A 21,230-nucleotide genomic window follows, 5' to 3' on the forward strand; every position below is an offset into this window, starting at 1 on the left:
ATAAGTATGTACTTACTGCCATTTTTTAACTTTTCTTTTCTCAGTGTTTTAGTAGTCCTTCTCTGTTCCTTTCTTCTTCTATACAGAATTGATGGTCACTTTAGTTTGACCTCTGTCTGAAAGCTGTACTCTTTAACTCCCCTCCTCCCTCATGTTTTTGATATCATATCTAACCTCTTTGTTGTGCATTTGTATCCATTACGTTCTAATCATGGAAATAGATGATTTTTCCTATTTGTGTTCTTCTCTTTTCCCCTTAAATCAGTCCCTTTAACATTTCTTGTAGCACTGGTTTCTTGGTGACAAACTCCTTTAATTTTTGCTTATCTGGGAAAATTTTGATCTCTCCTTCCATTTTGAATGATAACCTTGCTGGATAGAGTATTCTTGGCTGTAAGTTTTTTCCTTTTAGCACTTTAAATATATCATGCCATTCTCTTCTAGCCTGTAAGGTTTCTGCTGAGAAATCAGCTGATAGCCTTATGGGGTTTCCTTTGTATGTAACTTGACATTCTCTTGCGGCTTTTAGGATTCTCTCTTTATCTTTAATTCTGGACATTTTGATTATGATGTGTCTTGGTGTGGGCCTCTTTGGGTTTATCTTGTTTGGGGCTCTCTGTGCTTCCTGTACCTGGATGTCTGTTTCCTTCCTTAGGTTAGGGATGTTTTCATCTATTATTTCTTGAAATAGATTCTCTGACCCCTTGTCTCGCTCTTCTCCTTCTGGGACACCTATAACACAGATGTTAGTGTGCTTGGTGTTGTCCCAGAGGTCCCTTAGACTGTCCTCACTCTTTTTAATTCTTTTCTCTTTTACCTGTTCACCTTGGGTAATTTCTTCTAGTCTTTCGTCCAGCTCACAGATCCGTTCTTCTGTATCCTCTACTCTGCTTTTGAGTCCCTCTAATGAATTTTTCATTTCCAGTATTGTATTCTTCATTTCTGATTGGTTCTTTTTTATATCTTCCATTTCTTTGTTGACATTCTCACTGAGTTCATCTATTCTTCTCCCCAGATCAGTGAGCATCCTTAACACTCTTAGTTTGAACTCTGTGTCGGGTAGGTTGCTCATTTCTGTTTCACTTAGTTCCTTTTCTGGGGTTTTGTCCTGTTCCCTCACTTGGAATGTATTCTTTTGCCTCTTCATTTTGCCTCTTTCCCTGTGCTTGTGTCTATGTATTAGGTAGGTCAGCTACGTCTCCTGCTCTTGGATAGGTGACCTTATGTAAGTGATGCCTTAGGAGGCTTCCAGTGTGCTTCCCTCAGTTCTCAATGTTCCAGGGGTGACCCCTATGTGGGCTACGTGTATCCTTCTGCTGTGGCCTGTTTGCTCTCTCTGTAGGTGCCCAGGGAGGCTGAGTTATGCTCCTGGCCAGCTGTTGTAATGCTCAGCTGCTTGTAGTTGTTGTGGGCCCTTCAGTCTCTTTATCAGCTGTGGGGAGCCCCAGCACAGTTGGCTGCAAGTTCTAATACCACATTTGTGTTGCAGTATTTCTTTTAACTGAGTAGGCCCCCAGTGTGGCAGGTTGTTAGGCTCAGGGCCTTACAATTGCTGTAAGCCTCTAGCCTATTAGGTCTCTTGTCAGCTCTCTGAGGATTGCAGCTGGGTGGGGCTGGCCTCAGGCACAGGAGCACCCAATTGTTTCAGGTTTTGGAAGGTGGAGCAAACCTCCTATGTGGGTCTTTGAGAAGCACAAGCCTTCTGCAGCTGAGAAGCCCTGCCGCCCACAGGTCCACACACACAGTCAACACAGTCCTGCCCCGTGTGAGCGCCCCGACCTCCCCAAGCGGACCCAGTCTCCTAACCCCACACACTCTGCCACCGCCCCACACTCTCCACCCGCTCCTTGTGCACACCCTGCCCCGCTCAAGTCGGCTCAGTTGCCAGGCTGCAGAGAATCCAGTCACCAATCTATGCAGGCCCACAAGTTGCCTGAGGGCTTGTTGTTGGGTGGGGCCAGTCTCTAGGGTGGGCTGCCTGCCCTGGCTGAGCTGGATGAAATCGGTGCTCTAGCGGGTGGGGCAGACCCTGGGCTAGCAGGCCTCAGGGAGAACTCCAATGGTGTGTGTCAGCACGCCCACACCAGGCCACAACAATGGCCGCCGCCAATGTCCCAGTCCCTGGAGAGGTCTCACCCCTCACCGAGATGCACTCAGGGCCTTATTAGGTGAGTCTCTTGTCCCCAAAGCACTGTGCACCTTTCTTTCTGGTGATTTTAGGATGCTTTCTGAAACGGATGAGTTTGCACGCGGGCCCTTTAAGAGCCAGTTTTAGTTTCTTTGTGAACCGGGTTTTCTGGGGGTACTCCCCAGTGTTTTAGTAGCAGGCACAGTCAGATATTATGCCGCTGGTCTCGATTGTGCTGGGTCCACAAAATGCCTGCAGCGGGGGCGCTCCCCGGCTCAGGGCCCCGCGTCTCCAGGGAGGCCGTGGACCTGTGAGCTGCTCCCGGCGGCCGTGACGCTGGCGGCTTGTGAAGGCGGCGTTTTTCTCTCCGGAAGGGAGTCTCTGCCTCTTCCATCTCAGTTAGGATTGTCCGTTGTTGCAGGAGTTCCTCTCATCCAGTTTTCAGTTCTGTCTCAGGGGTAATTTTTCCACGAGTAGTTGTAAATTGGCTCTGTCCACGGGAGGAGGCGAGTTCCGAGTCTGCCTACGCCGCCATCTTGACTCCACCTCCTGGTAAAACTACTTTTGTTTCTTATCTTTCCTACATCCATTTTTTTAATGTACTAGGCGTTAGTGATCAGGAGAATTCAATAAAGTTTCTTTTGATAACAGCATGTTTACTTTTGTAATTTTTTAGATATGGTATTTAGTTGTATTAAAATATGTATGTGTATATATATTTATATATAATTCACTTGTTTATATATTTTTCACTTGTTTTTAAAGGTACTTACGTCTTTCTCTTGTTTCCTCTTTCAAACATAAATTCCTCAAAGCACAGACGGTGAGTTTATTTTCCTTGATTGCTCCTCCATAGTACCAAGCCCGGTGATTCACGCGTGGGCGCTCAGTTTATGTTTAGGAATGATTATGGTGGTGGTTCTTAACCTTTTTCTTTCTGTGGCATGCTTTCGAATAGTAGAATTTTTTGGCGATATATTTGAAGGCAGTAGAAACATGAAGCAACTTAATACAAGTCAACAATAATTACAGAATAATCACTACTATAGCATATAATAATGTCTTTCAGTATCTCTGCAAGCATCCACAGTTACTTCACTGTTTGAGAAAAATTGTTTATGGCCCTGAAGGTTGTGAGGAGGACCAGCCCTGAGCTAACATCCACTGCCAATCCTCCTCTTTTTTTTTTTTTTTTTGGCTGAGGAAGACTGGCCCTGGGCTAACATCCATGCCCATCTTCCTCTACTTTATATGGGACTCTGCCACAGCATGTCTTAACAAGTGGTGCGTCGGTGCGCACCTGGGATCCGAACTGGTGAACCCCAGGCCACCACAGCAGAGAGCGTGCACTTAACCACTTGCGCCACTGGGCTGGCCCTCATGTTTTGTTTTATTAGATTGATGTCAAGATATGCTTCTTATTTCTAACTGGTGGCTAGTTACACCACTGCTAGACTGAGAACTGCAGAACTCTTGGCATATAACAACTCCATCCAAACCTCTGAATTAAGAGACTTGACAAACTCTAGCATAGCTCTAGCAGCTTACGGCCGTGTCCCTAGAATGACCCCAGCTCCCCTTAAAGTGCCTGCCTGAGAAAGCTCAACACCGCCAGGAGAATTTGCTGTTTGTTCCAGTCAAACCCTGGGATAGACAGATAGGCCCCTGAAGTCCCTCTTAGAGCAGATACCTTATAACGCTTGCAATTAAAAATCCTTTCTCAAGCCAACCCTGATGGCCTAGTGGTTAAAGTTTGGCGCGCTCTGCTTTGGAGGCCCAGGTTCGGTTCCTGGTGTGGAATCACACCATTTGTCTGTCAGTAGCCATGCTGTGGCAGCAGCTCACATAGAAGAACAAGAGGGACTTACAACTAGAATATACAACTATGTACTGGTGCTTTGGGGAGGAAAAAAATCCTTTCTCTGCCCTTTGAGATGTAACTCTACCACCCAAAACTGTTTCCTCAAGGACTTGGGAGCTGTCTCTTTGAAATGCAAACATTCAGGGAGATAACTCGCTCAACTCTTGGTCCCTGCATCTGCATAAATAACTTCCTAAAATTCAGTAAAGTGCTAAATGCAGGATAAGAGCCTAACTTTGGTAGCTGCTTGGCTTCATGTTGCACCACTGCCTCCTGTCATCAAGATAGAAGTTTATTTCTCCTCCAGATAAGCGCCAATTAACAAATCGCAGTGTCCTAGTCACAGGGACTAATGCCCCTTAACAGCCCACAGTGCCTTTCCCTTAGCACATCCAGCCTGTAAAAAGTCTCTAGCCCTCTGTTTTGTGGAAGTTGAGTTCAACGCATGCTGGACTCTCTTCCTCACTGCAATAGTATTACTTAATAAAATCTATCCTTGCTGCTTTAACTAGTGTCCAGCTTTGTCTTTAACAATATTATGTTGCTTTACCCACTTAAGTCAATACTCTCAGTTGCTGCAGAAATATATTTTACATGTTGATCACAATTTGGTAGCATTTCCACTCAAGAAATAAGCACTTGGCTGCTGCATGTTAGATCTGTGTTAGGAGACAATGCTCCACAGGTCTCCTGTGTTTCTGCACATCTTGTTTGCAGAGGCACTGACTGACTGTGATCTAGATTATCTTTTCAAGGATGTTTATGTAGTGAACAACCTTGGAAGATAAACATAGTGTCTCCCTCTGGAGAAAAGGGCATGTTTATTTATTGTCCAGTATAATAAAGATGATGTCTGCCTTCAGGGCAAGGGTCAGACAGCTTACTGCCCATTATAAAAGATTTAGGTTCCCTGACCATGGTTGAGATCCCTCTCCTGTAGAGCAACTCACTGTGTGTATAGTTACCATCTGGCCCTCTTTGCGTTACCCTGTGGGAATTGGGGCTCAGAGAGCTGGTAGCCCAGAGATCACAGAAGAAGCTGGATGATGCAACCTGGAAGTGTGGGTATTAACTCCAACTCCCCAAGAGCTGAACGTTAACCAATGGGAAAGAGGAGATGGGGGGAGCTGGAGAAATAAATCCCCCCTCCTTTCTCCTTCCTCCTTCCCATGGACTACTCCAGGCCACAATCTGCCCTTGTGGCCCACTTAGGGAGATCTTGTGTGCCAGGTGGATGTACCTACCTAATGGACTGCTCTGTCTCTTGAAGGCTTCTTATAAGGTGGTAGCCAGGCAGTAATGTCACATCGCATTGCTTCATAGCTTTTCTTGCCTCACTTTCTTTTCCTCAACCTCACTGCCCTGGGTTTGCCCTTTCCAACTGAGACAGCAGTGCCTTAACCATTGCCTCAGGCTCAGTTTTCTTGAAAATCCAGGCTAAGGTAGTGACTAAGTAAAGAAGGATGAGTATAGATTCTAAAAGAATAAGCAGGTAAACATTTGCTCTCAAATATACACATTCTAGAAGCATGAATAAACAACTTCCTATAATTCAATACGATAAGTGCTACTCTGGAAATATGTATGATTTTATAAAATGTAGTAGGGACTTAAATGAAAGGTGATTAATTCTGGACAGTGTGGATGGGGATGTCACAGCAAACTGCAAAGAAGAAGCATCTATTAGTTTGCTAGGTTTGCTGTAACAAAGTACCACAAACTGAGTGGCTTAAATAATAGAATGTTATTGTCTCCCAGTTCTGGAGGCAAGAAGTTCGACATCAAAGTGCTGGCAGCACTGGTTCCTTTGGAGGGCTGTGAGGGGAAGATCTGTTCCACACCTTTCTCCTTGCTTCCGGTGGTTGTGGCAATCTTTGGTATTCTTTGACATGTAGATCTCTGCCTTCATCTTTACATGATGTTTTCCCTGTGTGGTGGGTGTCTGTGTCCAAATTTCCTGTTTTTATAAGGACACCAGTCATATTGGATTGGGGCCCACTTTACTCCAGTATGACCTAATGTTAACTAATTACAGCTGCAATGACTCTATTCCCAAATAAAGTCACATTCTAAGGTACCGGGGATTAGGACTTCAATGTATAATTTTTGGAGGACACAATTCAACCCATAACAAGGTGGTACCTTTGAGCTGAACCTCAAAGGTTCAGGAAGAGTTTGCCAGGCTGATAGTGGAGAGCTGAGGTTATGGCACAGCACAAATGACATGCACGTGCATGGAGTTCTGGAAAGGCCTGATTAATTTTAGGAAAGACCAGAATCTAGTATCGCTGGATAGGGAGGAACTGACTGGAGGTGTTTGTGGCAAAACAGGTTAGGAGGCTTTGTGTGTCACAATAAGGAGGTGGTCCTTTATTATGCAGTCCATTGGAAGTTACCCAATATTTGTTAAAGATTACTTTTGTTACTTCTTCCTAACTACAGAAGCAACAGGTGTCTGTAATTGACAAGTCAGTTGGGACTTCTCTACCACTTGGAAGGTTTAATGTGGCTTGAACCCCAAGTTCACCACCCCTTAGAATCCTGGGCTTCCCCTGCTCCCTCCCCAACAACTTTGATTCTTTTCATGGGGTGTTGCTTCCTACTACGTCAATCTAGTTGAGAAGCCCTGTTTCTCTAGTTTCCATTAAAAAAAAAACCACCTAACATTTCATGAGTTTAGAAACTTTTTTTTAAGATTTGAGAGGTTTTGGAGAGAGTTGCATGGCAAAACTTGCAGTTTTGCCATCTCTCTGACTTCATTCCTCCCTCACCTTCCTGGAGCAACAAATTCTTTCTCATTCCTCATGCAGAACAGTTCTGCCTACATTCGGCTCCTTTGGGATCTCATTTTCTGTGCCAAGCACCCATTTGGGTATTTTTTCCCAAACAAATATAATTCCCTTCCCATGAGGAATTCTGAGAAATGAAAATTTCTCATCTCATTATTACATGTACATTTTTAAAGAACTTAGAAAACATACCAATAAAAGTGTAAAAATTACTCATCATATTACAAATCTGTTAACATTTGGTATCTTTTGTTCCAGTCTTTAATATAATTCATAATTGGGCTCATTCTGTACATACATTTTTTTTGTATCCTGATTTTTAAAAATATTTTATATTCTATTATGGAAAATTTCCAATGTTGCCAAAATTTATTTGAAAACCTAATTTTCAATGGTTTTATAATATTTTTCATATGGGCTGAATCAATTAACTTAAAGTTTTCCCTATGTTTGGACAGTTAGGTTTCCTTATTTTTATTGTTCTAAACTATGCTGTGATAAGTATTTTGGTACATGAACCTTGATCTGCATTTTTTATTATTACATTATGATAGGTAGGTAGATGAGAAATCAGTGAGCCAAAGGATAAGAACATTTCAAGGCTTAAGATGCCTAAATGGCTTCTAGAAAAGTTTCTTGAAACAGGGGAGTGACATGATGAGATACCATGATTTTCACATATAACTCGAGTTGCAGAACCTAGGGAAAAGATGATTAGACTTGAACTGAACTATAGCAATGCAGATTGGGAGGGTATGGATGTAGAGATGGGGATGGAGTTTATGGATGTTTCTAAAATAGAGTCAAAAGGACTTGGTAACTGGATATGGGAGCTGAGAAACAGTGTGAACCAAAGACAACTGCCTAGCTTTCCAACCTGTCTAACTGGGGGGATACTGATATTGTTAACACAGAAAGAGAAGACGGCAAGGTGTACAGATGTGTGGGAGAAGACAACTTTGTTTGAGACTTATTTTACTTGAATTATATACCAGTTTGTAAAGGCTTTTAGGTGGAATCTAATGGGCATTTGGAAATGTGGTTACTGGTGGAGAACATCTGTTGTTTTTGCCTGCCTGGCATCTGGGGTTAGCTTTAGAATTTTTTTCAGAGGAGGGTACTTGGGTGGCAATCTTGTTAGAAGAAGTCCTCTCTTAGAGGTGCACTTATTTAGCAAACACCTGTTGTTGTTGTTGTTTTTAAATTTAGATTACATGTGTATTTAGTTATGTTCCGAGATTGGGGAATACTAAAGCATCTAAATTAGCCCTGGGTAGCCACTGCTGGCATCCATTCCTTCTTATTCTGGTAATACTACTTCAATTTTCCTTGGGAGGATCACCCCTCTCCCACTCTCCCTTCCTGTGGTTTTAGTGCACGTGGCACTACTCTATGGATCCAAGGGTGGGCACCTATCTCAGTTCAGCCAATCAGAGCCAATAGGGCTGAAGTCTAGGAGTTTCCAGGGGAACTACTGAAAAAAAAAGACTCCTTCCACAGGGATGGCTAAGAGAATCCAATGCAGAACTGGAGCTGTTGGCAGCTATTTTGTTCGTCTGGCAATGGAGTCAACGCAAAGGAAAGCAGAACTGAGTTAATTCTGATGACCTGCTTCTGATGGCATCACTTGAGCCCTAGGATCCAAGTGCTTTGATGCTACTTCTAGTGTCAGTCCTATGTGGCATTAAAATTCCCTTTTTATCTTAAGCCATTTTGAGTGGGTTTCTGTCACGTACAACCAAAGAAGTCCTGACTAATATGGTATTGGAGATCAGAAAAAAGTTCAAGTTTTCAAGTTTCAACTATTTAAGTTAAACTATGAGGAACCCTCTGATGACTACACAGTGTTCTCTTTTATATTTAACGGCTGACAAATACGTATGGAACATCTACTGTAGTGCCACGCACTGTGTTACGCTCTGTACATAAAACAGGTTAATTAAAAGTATGGCTACAGAAATATGTTTATGGACAGCTTATTAAAATATCATTACAATTCATAAGTTGGCTGAACTAGCTAGCTAGAATTAATAGCATGAACTTTAGCTTTTATGTTTTATATCCTTTGCCTTATATTTCCTTTTTAGACCTCAGGGTAGCTAAAATCAGTAGCCAGCAAATAATTTATTTGCTTGAATTTTAGAAATATTTCAAATGTCCGGAGTATAAAACTCCATACCACAAACTCAAGTTTCAGGATATAGATTACCAAAGGGTATTGTAACTTATATTTAAAATGCCTAACAAATGTCTATCTGTTGATCTGTATAACTTTTGAGGTCTTTCTCCTGCATCCTCATTTGCATTGCTTTTAAAGGGTACAGATGGTGGAATCTCATCTAGCAATAAAACCTTGATTAAGCTTTCTGAGGTGACATTAGTAATAACAGATTACATAAAATTGTAGGGGTAATAACTAATCAGGTGTGTTTTTTTTCCTCTAATATTCATGAATGTTTCATTTTTCAGCCACCTTTGTACCTCAGCTGTCTCTTTTGGTCTTGAGTTGTCAGTTGAGGATGGTTTCATTAAGAACGTTTTTGCTTCACACTCTACCCTTGGGTCATTAAAAACCATCATGGAAAATATGATAATGGAAAAGTAAATTATTTAAATCTGTTATTAATATGAGTACTTAAATATGTATCACAGGATCCATAAGACATTGTACTGAAAAATCTGAAACACAGAAAGAGGTATTTCTTATTCTTCACTATCCTACAGCTCATAAAAATTACACATAACCAGCAATTAATGTACCACAAGTGTATAGCAACAAAATATTTCATCTTTCCTAAGTTCACTGCTTATATTTAAATAATCAGCAACTTTTTTTTTTCTCACCAGGGGTTTTCAAGGGACTCACTAGTGAGTTAGCAAATATATTCTTATTAAAAAAACAAAAAAAAGGGGCCAGCCCAGTGGTGTAGTGGTTAAGTTCGCATGCTCCATTTCAGAGGCCTGGGGTTAGTGGGTTCAGATCCTGGGCATAGACCTACAGACCACTTATCAAGCCATGCTGTGGCAGGCGTCCCACATATAAAGTAGAGGAAGATGGGCATGGGTGTTAGCCCAAGGCCAGTCTTCCTCTGCAGAAAGAGGAGGATTGCCAACAGATGTTAGCTCAGGGCTAATCTTCCTCACCAAAAAAAAAAAAAAAAAAAAGTTAAAAAAACCCACAAAAACAAATACATGTGACAAAGAAAAATTGCATGTGCCTTTGTCCAGGGAACCCCACAAAAGCCTTTTTATGGCTTCGGAGCCACTTCTCAGACATGAGTTCTTTTTTCTTTTCAGCAGGTGCCAGAACCCCAATCTATATTCCTCTTCTCTTTCTGCTGAGATTCTTGTCATCTCTAGCCGATGACAAGCTGTGGAGTGAGACACATTTCCCCCAATCTTGCTCACCATCCCCTTCTAACTCTTGGCTGCCCCTAGATATTAAGACAAGGGCACTTTCCATTATAAGAGTTCTGTAGCTAATCGCTCTGGGAATAGCAAAAATAATAAACTTGAGGACCTCTGAAAGGTTAGAAATTTTATGAAGTTCTTACAGTCAGTTTTTCTTGCATCATAGTTTCTCACTATCCTGTTAGATGATTACTGTGAACTACAGTGGATTTGATTTCTACTTTTAGCCTTCCTGGCAGAGTTCACCAATTCTGCTCTTTCAGAGATTACTTTTCATGACATTTATGCAAATTCCTTCCTCTGACATGGCCCTCCTTCCCTGCATGTAGAAGAGAAGTCATAACCAAAACTGAAGGGTATCCTCTTGTCTCAAATTGGCAATTTGCATCTTTGAGGAAGTAGAGAGTGGGTAACATTCATTCCAAGGTATGGGTACCATATAGGAATCATCACTTTTGTGCAGTGAAGTTTTTTCAAAGGATGCTAATCTATTCTAGCTTTTGTCAGATTTCCAAGTTTTGGTATTTCCCAGAGAACCAAAACTGATTTTTTAGACACGGAGGATTTATATTAGTATTTTATGAGTTATTATTTCTTGTTCTAAATCTTATGGCTATCATCCTGCACTTAAAACCTTTTAAAATATGGATTTCAAATTATGTTTACAGGTATTGGTAAATCTTGGCCATATTCCTGCGAGAAAGAGGACACTTAGAAAACGGAGGAGGGGAACTGACAAAGTCAGAAATTCATTGCTGCTAGTACTTTTGTTACACACACATTCTCCAGGATCACAACACTCAAGCCGTGTTACTTCACTATTACTACAATGTAAGAAGTATCAAGATTTTATTGCTGTTCAAAATAGTAATAAAAAAAATACATTCAGGTATCATTGCTATTTATTAAGAAATCGGATCTGGCGTGCCGTTTTACCATCTAAATTGTACTTTCAGCTTTGAGGTCACCTACACAAAAAAGAAAATGTACACTTAGGAAGTCAGATTTTATCCCCACTCAACGTCTGTATAGTGAGCACTATGAAGCAGCAAGAAAACACACACACACACACACACACACACAGTATCAGGAAAAAAGAAAAAAATGAGGTTAGCATCCTGGTGTTGATTCTCCCAGCCAGAAATGTAGGCCGGGTAGAGGGGCCCTGCGAGACCGGCGACGCTTCCGCAGTAAGGACTCCCAGCAGCAGTTGGCGGGGGTCGCCAAGAGTCGGCCGGGGGCCTGGGTGGCTTCGTGAGGGCTCAGTGCCCCGCGGGCGGGCCGCACGCGGCCGGGGCTGCTGGGGTCGCTCGTCCTGGCCAAGGATAGCGGAGGTAGACGTAGGCGCCGAGCGACGAGGCACGGCGACCCGACGGCGGTCCCGCATAGCTCCCGGCGCTTTCCCGGACCCCCGCTGCGAGGGGCGGGGCGGGACGAGCGCAGGCGGCGGCGGCGACGGCGGTGAGGGGGCGGGGCCGCGCGAGACCGCGCGCCCGCCGCCGTCCTCCGCTCGGGGGCGCGCGGCGCGGGCCCGCCGGGCTGTAGGACGAGGCCGCGGAGGGGCGCGAACGCGGCAGGTGCCCTGGGCGGGGAGCAAGGTGCGCGGGCGGCGGCTGAGGAGTGGAGGCGGGAGGCGGGCCGTCGCTCGGCTCCCCTCACAGCCCCGGCGCTGCGGGCTGAGGAGACGACCGAGCCCAGCGGGCGGAGGGCGCGCGGCCCCCCACTTGCCGGCCGGCAGCGCCGGCGGCCCTCAGCATGTTCCGCGAGGCGAGGCTTTTGCTCCCGCCCGTGGGCTGAGGCGGCGGCGGCGGCCAGAAGCAGCGACATGCACCTGCCAGGCGCGGCTTAGAGGACGCGGCAGGCGGGGAGTCCCGGCCGCCAGCGAGGGCTTTCTTCCCGCGGCCGCCTCCCGCTTCCCGCGGCCGCGGGCCCGAGCCGGAGCGGCGGGGTGGGCGCCCCGACATGGCGGCCCGGAGCGCCCCGAGCTGCCACCTGCGGCTCGAGTGGGTGTACGGCTACCGGGGCCACCAGTGCCGCAACAACCTCTACTACACGGCGGCCAAGGAGATCGTGTACTTCGTGGCGGGCGTCGGCGTGGTCTACAGCCCGCGGGAGCACCGGCAGAAGTTCTACCGCGGCCACAGCGACGACATCATCAGGTACCGAGGGGCGGGGGTGGCCGCCGCCCCCCAGCGAGCGCTCGCGGAGTTTGCACTTGCCTGTCCTTGGGGGTGCAGTGACCGTCTCCTGCAGGGAGCATCGCCCCAGAGGGAAACGCGCGACTGTCTCGTCCCAAATCCACCGTTAGCACCCGACAAACCTTTCCCCATCTTCGTGTTCTAGAGTCTCTCCCTCGGGTCGGTGCGGTGACACCGAGTCCGCGGATCCCCTGGGCGTCCGGTTTTATGGTTTGCACCCTTCTCCCTCCATCAGATTTATGAAAACTGCAAAAAAGGTTATTTTGGTAGCACTTGAATCCTCTAAATCCCGTCAGAGATTTCTTATGAAACGAATTCTTAAAGCGCCAGGGGGAATCTACCTAATAGAGAACTGATCAGGGTGCCGCAAGCTGTAGGCTGGTCCTGGGGAGCGCGCCCAGTGCATCCTGGAGGGCACTCACTTCTTGGCCATAATAATTAGTTCAGGTTCCACTGTCTGCTGTTATCATCGGATAGAAAAGATACCCCGGCAACCTTCGGGCTATTCATTGGACCTTAAAATTTGCACACCTAAAAGCGGTTTGGGGGTAGGTTTTATCTGAAAAAGCTGCTAAAAATGATTCCACTGATTTCCAGTTCTCCTATTCCCTCTTTGTTAAAGTACTTCTAATTAAGTTTACTTTTGTGTTTTTTATTTAAATCACAAGTTTTGTTTGCGTTTTTGTTCTTCCTTGGGCAGTATCTTAAAGTTGGTCCTAAGCCTTGTTTACGGTTCTTGAGTGAGCGGTGTATTTGAAATGTAATTTTCAATCAGTGTCTCTGAATTTTTGTGGCAAATAAAGTTAAAAGCTGCAGAAATTATTCTAGGTCATTGATTATTGTCTCAAGCACAGCATTTTTGTCCTTGACAGAAGGAGAATATATTTAAAAACATTTCGAGAATATCTGTGTGTGCTGCTTCTGGGTTTTTAACAGAGACTCTTTGATTGGATTTGGTTGCTCAGTTTTATTCCTTTATTTATGTTCCACAGGATTTAAATGGGGCATTTCAAATCCAGTCTCTTGGTTTAATGTCTGTAGGCAACAAGCTCTGGTATTTAAATTCCATGAATAACAAAGTTGTTGTTCTGTGTTGCACCTCTAGTCATCTGTGATCTGTTAAGAGGGAAAAGGAGGGCTATGACACAAAAACAAAAGGTAGGGCAAGATGGAGTAAAGAAAAAAGAGCAAAAATTGAGATTGTGGAATAGGGAATGAGGCGGTATTTTTGGTTCATTTGTTTGTTGTTATTCACCCCAAGAGTGGAATTTACCCCAGGTCTTTGTCTTTTTCACTAATCCTTTCCAGTTTCTCTGTTCTTTTCCATGTGTTAGATCTCACGCAGTACAAGGGATAGTAGCTTTACCTAGTTGAAGCAGCCTTGACTGAAGCCCTCTTCCAGATACTCGGTCTATTAGGTTGAATTCAGTAGATGGGGTAGGTGAGAAGGATTTTGAAGTCTTCTTGTGGTGCATTCTGTTGTTTTTACTCCTTGGTGGTTGAGAGCAGTATAGTATGAAGGCCTTCTGAAACTAGATAGGATTTATTTGATGGGATAAATTATGTTTTGTTTATTCTTCTAGCAGTAATTAGAAGCTATATTGTATGTCATACTGTTTGAATTTTTATAATTGTGTTTCATTCAGCTGTAAGGAAGTAATGCTTTTGCCTTCCTTTGGTATCTATAGTTGCACAACCCATACATATATCTCAAAATATTTCAAAGTGACAAATTACTCTAATTTTTTGCCATAATTGGATACATGCTTATGATTTTATGCAAGTGATTTATGCTTAAAATAATTTATAACAAAAGATTTCCTGAAAAATTGCAGTGGGGTAGTAAAATATGAATCATATAGCATCTTTTTTTTTTTCTTTGTGAGGAAGATCAGCCCTGAGCTAACGTCCATGCTAATCCTCCTCTTTTTGCTGAGGAAGACCAGCTCTGAGCTAACATCTATTGCCAATCCTCCTCCTTTTTTTTTTCCCCCAAAGCCCCAGTAGATAGTTGTATGTCATAGCTGCACATCCTTCTAGTTGCTGTATGTGGGACGCGGCCTCAGCATGGCCGGACAAGCGGTGCGTTGGTGCACGCCGGGGATCCGAACCCTGGCCGCCAGTAGCGGAGTCCGCGCACTTAACCGCTAAGCCACAGGGCCGGCCCTCATATAGCATCTTGAAATTTGTGGCACAAATTTAATACAGTACTAAGGATATAACTTAGAAATCTGTCAAAGGGCTCTAGAAATTTTATTTCAAACAAGGACAGAGATCATTCTTGTTTGTGAGATAGATCAGGCAACTGTTCGAACCTTTCAATTTTTTTCCATTCAAAGTTTGAAATATAAGTATAGAAACTACAGTGGTTTTTCAGTTATGTCACAGCAGAAAATGTAATATTCATAAATGTGATGCATGGTGGAAAACAATGTTGCTATAATGTTAGCCTTAGTAATAAAAAGTCATTGCTGCTTTTATCATCTGTTTTGTTTCCGTATTTGCTTGAAACTTGGGTTAAACTTATTGTCAAATACGACTTAGTCTGGGGCTAAGACTATTTTAGAATGAGCAGGTCATTGACCTTAGGTTTTGAAAATGTAAGTTCCTATATTGGTTGTAAAGACTGAATCATGACCAATCTGTCATTTGCTTATCAATTCTCCTATCATCTTATTACATCTAGTATTGCCAGTGGTGGTGCCACGTGACTTGTCTTATTGTTTTGTCTGTGTTGCTTGTACTTATCTTACATCTTTTTGCCATATATCTCTATATACTTCTCTAGTAATTTATCCTTTAGTTATATTTATTTCAGTACTACTGAATTATACAGAAATTTATATAGAAATTAGCTTCACTGTCAGAAATAATACAGGAATTTTAGAGTTAATTTTTCTTTCTTATTTGTTTTTTTTTCCTGTGTCTCAAGTTATATCGATAAAATTCTCTAGTTGTTAAGTGTTTATGACAGGTTTAAGACTAAGTTATAAAATATACTAGACTACTACCAGTTTTAGTGTAAGATGCACTTCTATAGCTTGGTCTGTATTTTGAAACTTTTGTCAGTTGTCTTCCCAAAGGATGCAGTAGTTTTTAAAATTTATTTTTCTAGTTACTGCCTATCAACACATTTTTGACAAGTTTGTTCTTGAAATAGTAGATATTATTGACAGTTTTAAAATCATTTATCACCGGTTAAGACCACTGATGAAATATAGTTAGCTTGGTGCATTTTGGTACAACTTTTTTTTTCTTTAGACAAAATGAAAGATATAGTAGCTCTTTTCTCCAATTGTGGTAGGTAGTGTTCTTAATAAAGAAAACTGATCAAGCCTCACCATAATCTAGTAAAAGTGGTTTTTAACAGCTCTGTATTTATGGTATGAAAACGTCGTTTATTCAACACAAGTCAAAATTGTAGTTGGAAAAGCAATTCAGAACGGATGATTTTTCTATGGAGGATCAATATTTTTTGTGTTTGTGTGGGTTGAGGGTAGCAAACTTTTAGGGTCTGGCGGGAATTACTGCAAACCTACTTGTTGTCCATTTAATGTTTCCAGATATGTGGTCAGTATTTCCCAAACCTGGCTGATGATCAGAATCATTTAAGGAACTTTTTGCCGATTTCTAACCTTTTCCTCAGATGCCCTGAGTCAGAATCCTGTAGGGTTGGAGCCCAGAAATATGTTTTTTAAAAAAGTGCCCCAAATGATTCTGTTTGGGAAGCACACTGCCAATCCATATCCCAAAACATGCATGCCTAGAATTCTTAACATAAGCAGTAAACCCTCCCCTCGACCTGATACCAGAGTTTTCTTAAGCATTGTGTAATATCTAGAAGCAAGACTTCAGAAAGTATTAGAATACATACAGTATTAGAATACATGTTTAAGTAACTAGAATTAGGTGAGCTTAACTTTCATAGACTATATAATGATTCTGTTCTGTAAGATTTCATTTTATATGTCTGGATATCAAAATATATATTTATGGTTATTTGTTTTGCAAATGCTGCATAGTTTAAGAGATAAAATTAAGAAATGTTTTCAGGGAAAGGTAGGAATTATCTAGGATAATAGTTCAAATTTTCGTAAATGTACATTAAATGTATCTTTATTGTTACTTAGGGAAAAGCCAAAATTTTAGATTTCCATTATAGTTATTTTCCTTTATTTTATAATGTCTCATGTCAAATATGCAGATAACTAATAAAATATAATATTCTGGATATAAATTAAGGAAAACATATGGAATAATAAATTCTTAGAAACTATTAAGAACTTACAGTTCTTTCAAGGCCTTTTTACTCATCAAAGAAATATCTTTTGAGCATCTGCTTCGTGTAAGGGTCCCTGCCTTAAGGTGTTTAGAGTTTAAAGACACAGTCAAGTAAAGAATCACTGAGAATACTATGTGTCCTAGGGATAGCACTAGTGTACCTATGATATGGTGTATACCTGGGACGTAACAGTTCACAATGATGTTTCCTAGTGAATGTAATACCTAAGCTGGGTCTTTAAGGAAAACAAGGAGAAAGAGTCATCAGAAGAAATGAGCGAAGGTGTAGCATTCTGGGAAGAGGTAACATTATATGCAGTGGTCTTGTGTTGAGAGAATATTTGAAAGAGTTGTTTGTGCTCACTATCTTCAGTTTTTTTTCTCCCGTTCAGTCTTGGCTCTACCCTATTTCACCATAACAGCTCTTGTCAAGGTCACCAATGACCTCCACATTGCCATATCCAGTGGTTAATTCTCTGTTCTCATCTTTTTTGATTTATCATCTTCATTTGCCGCAGTTGGTCGCTCTCACCTTGTTGAAACACTGTCTTAAGTGGCACCTGGGACACATCTTAGTGTAGAAATAGGTATTTATTGGTTCACTTATTCTTTCAGCAAATATTTACTGAGCATTTATTATTTGCCAGGAACTATTGTTAGCACTAGAGATACAGCAGTGAACCAAACAGATGAAATTCCAAATCCTCATGGAACTTATATCTACTGGGGAGGAGATACAGAATAAACAAGCTAAATTATATATATATGAGGAAAAAGCAGGAAAGTGAGATAGAGACTATTGGGAAGAGTTTAGATAGGTGTTTGGATAGGGTTGACAGGAAGGCCTCACTGTAAAGTACAAAGGTTTTTCTACTTGAGTAGAGACTTGGAGGTGAGGGATCTGCTGTGTGGATATCGCAGGGAAGGACATTTCAGGCAAAGGGACTATCAAGTGCAAAGGCCCTGAAGTGGAATGCCTAGTGTGTTTGAGGAACAGTTAGAAAGTTAGTGTGGCTAGAGTGCAATGAATTTGGGTGAAAGTAGTAAGAAACAAGGTCTGATGAAGTAATGGTTGTGGGGGCAGATTGTGTAAGACCTTATAGGCTATCAAGAGGATTTTAGCCTTCCTGTCTGAGATTGGAAGTTATTGGAACAATTTAATCAAATTGGTGACATAATTTGACTTAATGGTTTAGCAAGGGCACTCTGGCTCCTATATTGAGAACAGACTGAGAGAGAGGGGCAGGAAGGAAGCAGAGAGACCACTTAAGAGACTTTTGCAAAAATCCAGTCAAGAGGTATTGGGGGCTTAGACCAGAGTGGTAACAGTGGAAGTAGTGAGAAAGGGTCAGATATATTTTGAAGATAGAGGCAGCATGATTTACTGATGGATCAGGTATAAGTTGTGACAGAAAAGAAAGGTGAATGATGTTCGCAGTTTCTGGCCAGAACAACTGAAAGAATGGAGTTATCAGTTACTGAAGTGGGAACGACTGTGGGAAGAACAAGTTTTCTGTTTTGGGAGAAAGAGAAGATCATGAGCTCTGTTTTAGAAGTGTTCCATTTGAGATACTAATAGACAACCAAATGGGGTTGCAAATTAAGCAGTTGAACATACGTGCCTATGATTCAGGGAAGCAGGCTGGACTGGTGTAAACTTGGGTGTTATCAGCATATAGATAGTATTTAAAGCCATGAACTTGAATGAGATCACTGAGGGAGTAAGTATAGATAACGGATCTAAAAAGTGGATTCCTGTGGCACTCCAATATTTAAATACAGAAGAGATGAGCAAGAACTGACAAAAATGTGGCCAGAGGCAGGAGGAAAACCAAGAGAGTGTGAGGTCGTGGAAGTCAAGTGAAAAGAGTATTTCATGGAGAAGGAAATGATCAGCTGTATCAAGTAAGATGAGGAGTGCTTCACCTTAGTGGAAATGTTAGCTGTTTTGCAATAATTACATTATAATCACAAGACTCTCTAGGAGACTATGTCTGTTCCGGTGATCAGGGGAACGAGAGGGCGTGGGGAGCAGAAAGAAGTTGTTAAAATGAGTTGTCATTATTAGTATACAAAACTGGCCTCCTTCAAGATTGTTCCAGCAGCTTCTAGTTTGGTTGGTTATTGAAAAAAATGGCACATGGCTGGCAGCTGTAGATCCTTGCTACTCAACAGTGTAGTCCTCAGACCAGCAAGCTTCGGGATCGTATGGGAGCTCATTAAAAATGCAGATCTCAAACCCTACCCCAGACCTACTGAATTAGACTCTGAACTTTAACGACATTCTCAGGTAATTTGTAAGCATATTGAAGTTTGAAAAGCACACTCTAGATCAGTACTTTTCAAAGTGTGGTCCTTTAACCAGCAGCATTAGCATCACCTGGAAACTTGTTAGAAATACAAATTCTCAGGCTTCACTCCAGACCTAATCAGAAACTCTAGATATGGGACCCAGCAATCCATTTTAGTCATCTCCAGGTGATATTGATGTCTTTTAAAGTTTGAAAACCACTGCTCTAGATTCCACTTCTCAGCCCTGGCTGCATATTAGAATCACTCCGAGAGTTAAAAACAAAGCAAACATAATAAAACCACCAATGGCTGAGTCTCATTCTTAGAAATTCTGATTTAATTTGTTTAGGATGGGTCTCAGGTATAATTTCTTTGTTGTTGTTTGATTCCGTTTTTAATTTTTAAGCTTCCCAGATGATTCTAATATGCAGCCAGGGTTGAAAACCACTGCTCTAGATATAGTAGTAATCCATATTTAGCTGGTGGGCTAGAAAGTCAACCTCAGAAAACTCAGGGCCTAGCCAAATTTATTCACTTGCTATTATGCATTATATAACAATGTGGATCATTTGCTAAGTATTAAGACCCCTTTAAAAACTTTGGGCCTCTTGCCTAAGGTCCTCCCATTCTGGACATCCCTGATTGGAGATTACCCAAAAAAAGCAATCCTTACTAGGATTTTCTGTTGATGGATCTGCTCAGTATCATTAGGGGCTGAAAATACTAAAACACATATTTTGTATGGTCAGTCTGGAAAAATGCTCACTCACTGGGGACCTGGAAGGTTCACTTAATGGGCAAAATTATGTGAATCCTTGATGGGATCAAGTGAGGTGTAACCTACTGTCCCAGGTAATGATTTCAACAGACTCTTGGAACAGTTGCAGTGGGTTTGGCTGAGTGATTTGGACCATGGAAAGCCCAAAATTGCCCACTGATAAATTTCCGTTTTGGAGCCAGGATCTGCTCCAGTCTGTAGACCAAATATCCGATATGTTAACATTTGATCCAGTATGTTAATATGTTAAAATTTAGTATAAATACCCATCAGAAGGACAGATCATCCCCACTCTATGAAATTCTAAAGTGGATGTATTCGCATGGACAGTTGAAATAGCACCCTAGGTTCATATCCATTCAGGGCAAGGTAGCTGGGATACTGTGTTTTGGGCTTGAGACCACATGATGCCACTAACCAAGCATGAAGCAGCCACAAATAGCTGACTGGCTTCTCTTTAGGCCAGCGAGTGTCCGCCGTTGTGTCTTCAGTATGAGTCAGTATTCTGAGACAGCATAGGACTGGCAAGGGGTTACACATAGCCAGTGTAAACAAGCTGTCTTGGCTATAGTGGTATCTATTTTTTGTGTGTGTGTGTGAGGAAGATCAGCCCTGAGCTAACATCCGTGCCAATCCTCCTCTTTTTGCTGAGGAAGACCGGCCCTGAGCTAACATCTTTTGCCAGTCCTCCTCCTTTTTTCCCTTTTTCTCCCCAAGGCCCCAGTAGATAGTTGTATGTCATAGCTGCACATCCTTCTGGTTGCTGTATGTGGGACGCGGCCTCAGCATGGCCGGACAGGCGGTGCCTTGGTGCGCGCCCAGGATCCGAACCCCTGCCGCCAGCAGCGGAGCACACGCACTTAACCGCTAAGCCACGGGGCCAGCCCAGTGGTATCTATTTTAATTATAGAGTGACACATGATATTGCCATATTGGCCAAAGAAGCAAGAACTGGTACAAAAGCCTTAATAGCTCCTGGATTTCCTATCTACAGTATCACCCTCAGTTGGCCAATGTAATTTAAAGGTGGATTGGATTATTAAAAAATCAAGTGATATATCATGCCCACCTTACAACACTATCTGAAGTAATAAGCATGGGGCAAAACATTAAATAATTCTTTGGTGGTGTTTGACTCCTAGAATCGGGGGATAGGCATGGGACTGAAGATGGACATTGCATTCTGGATCTAGCTATTTTGGAGGCCATAGCAGGTTCAATTCATCATAACAAAATTCTTAATTTTTTTTCCCCTGGGATAGGCAGCTCATAATGCTGGGTTGGCAAATGAGGGATTGTGATTATGGGAGGTGTTAACTCAAATTTCACTCTAAAAGTTACCTTGTTCTTCACAACCAGAGGGAGAATACCTGATTTTACTTCACTTTAGAGGCTGGGGGATATAGGAATAAAGCAAAGAGACAGGTTGGATGTGAAGTGAGAATTTTGGATTATATCATTGCCAAGGTGTCGATGGCCCAACTTCTTGATG

General features: G+C 42.3%; 1 protein-coding gene across 10 annotated transcripts in view; it reads left to right on the top strand.

The window, feature by feature from the left end:
* Nucleotides 1-2,039: 2,039 nt before the first annotated feature.
* The window catches only part of EML5 (EMAP like 5), a 159,792-nt gene continuing 140,601 nt past the window's right edge, over nucleotides 2,040-21,230 (top strand). For 5 of the 10 annotated variants that reach the window (XM_014784479.2, XM_087448075.1, XM_087448079.1 and 2 more), the window contains exon 1: nucleotides 11,826-12,348. In XM_014784479.2, coding sequence (XP_014639965.2) covers nucleotides 12,152-12,348 — 197 coding nt within the window. In that variant the 5' untranslated portion in view covers nucleotides 11,826-12,151. Of the gene's footprint in view, nucleotides 2,169-2,893; nucleotides 2,952-11,825; nucleotides 12,349-21,230 lie in introns of those variants that run through there. The other 5 variants (XM_087448082.1, XM_087448083.1, XM_087448076.1 and 2 more) reach the window with 4 other exon arrangements.

The sequence above is a fragment of the Ceratotherium simum genome, chromosome 24, assembly GCF_057802395.1.
Source record: "Ceratotherium simum simum isolate JZ-2026a chromosome 24, ASM5780239v1, whole genome shotgun sequence".
NCBI classification, from domain to species: Eukaryota; Metazoa; Chordata; class Mammalia; order Perissodactyla; family Rhinocerotidae; genus Ceratotherium; species Ceratotherium simum.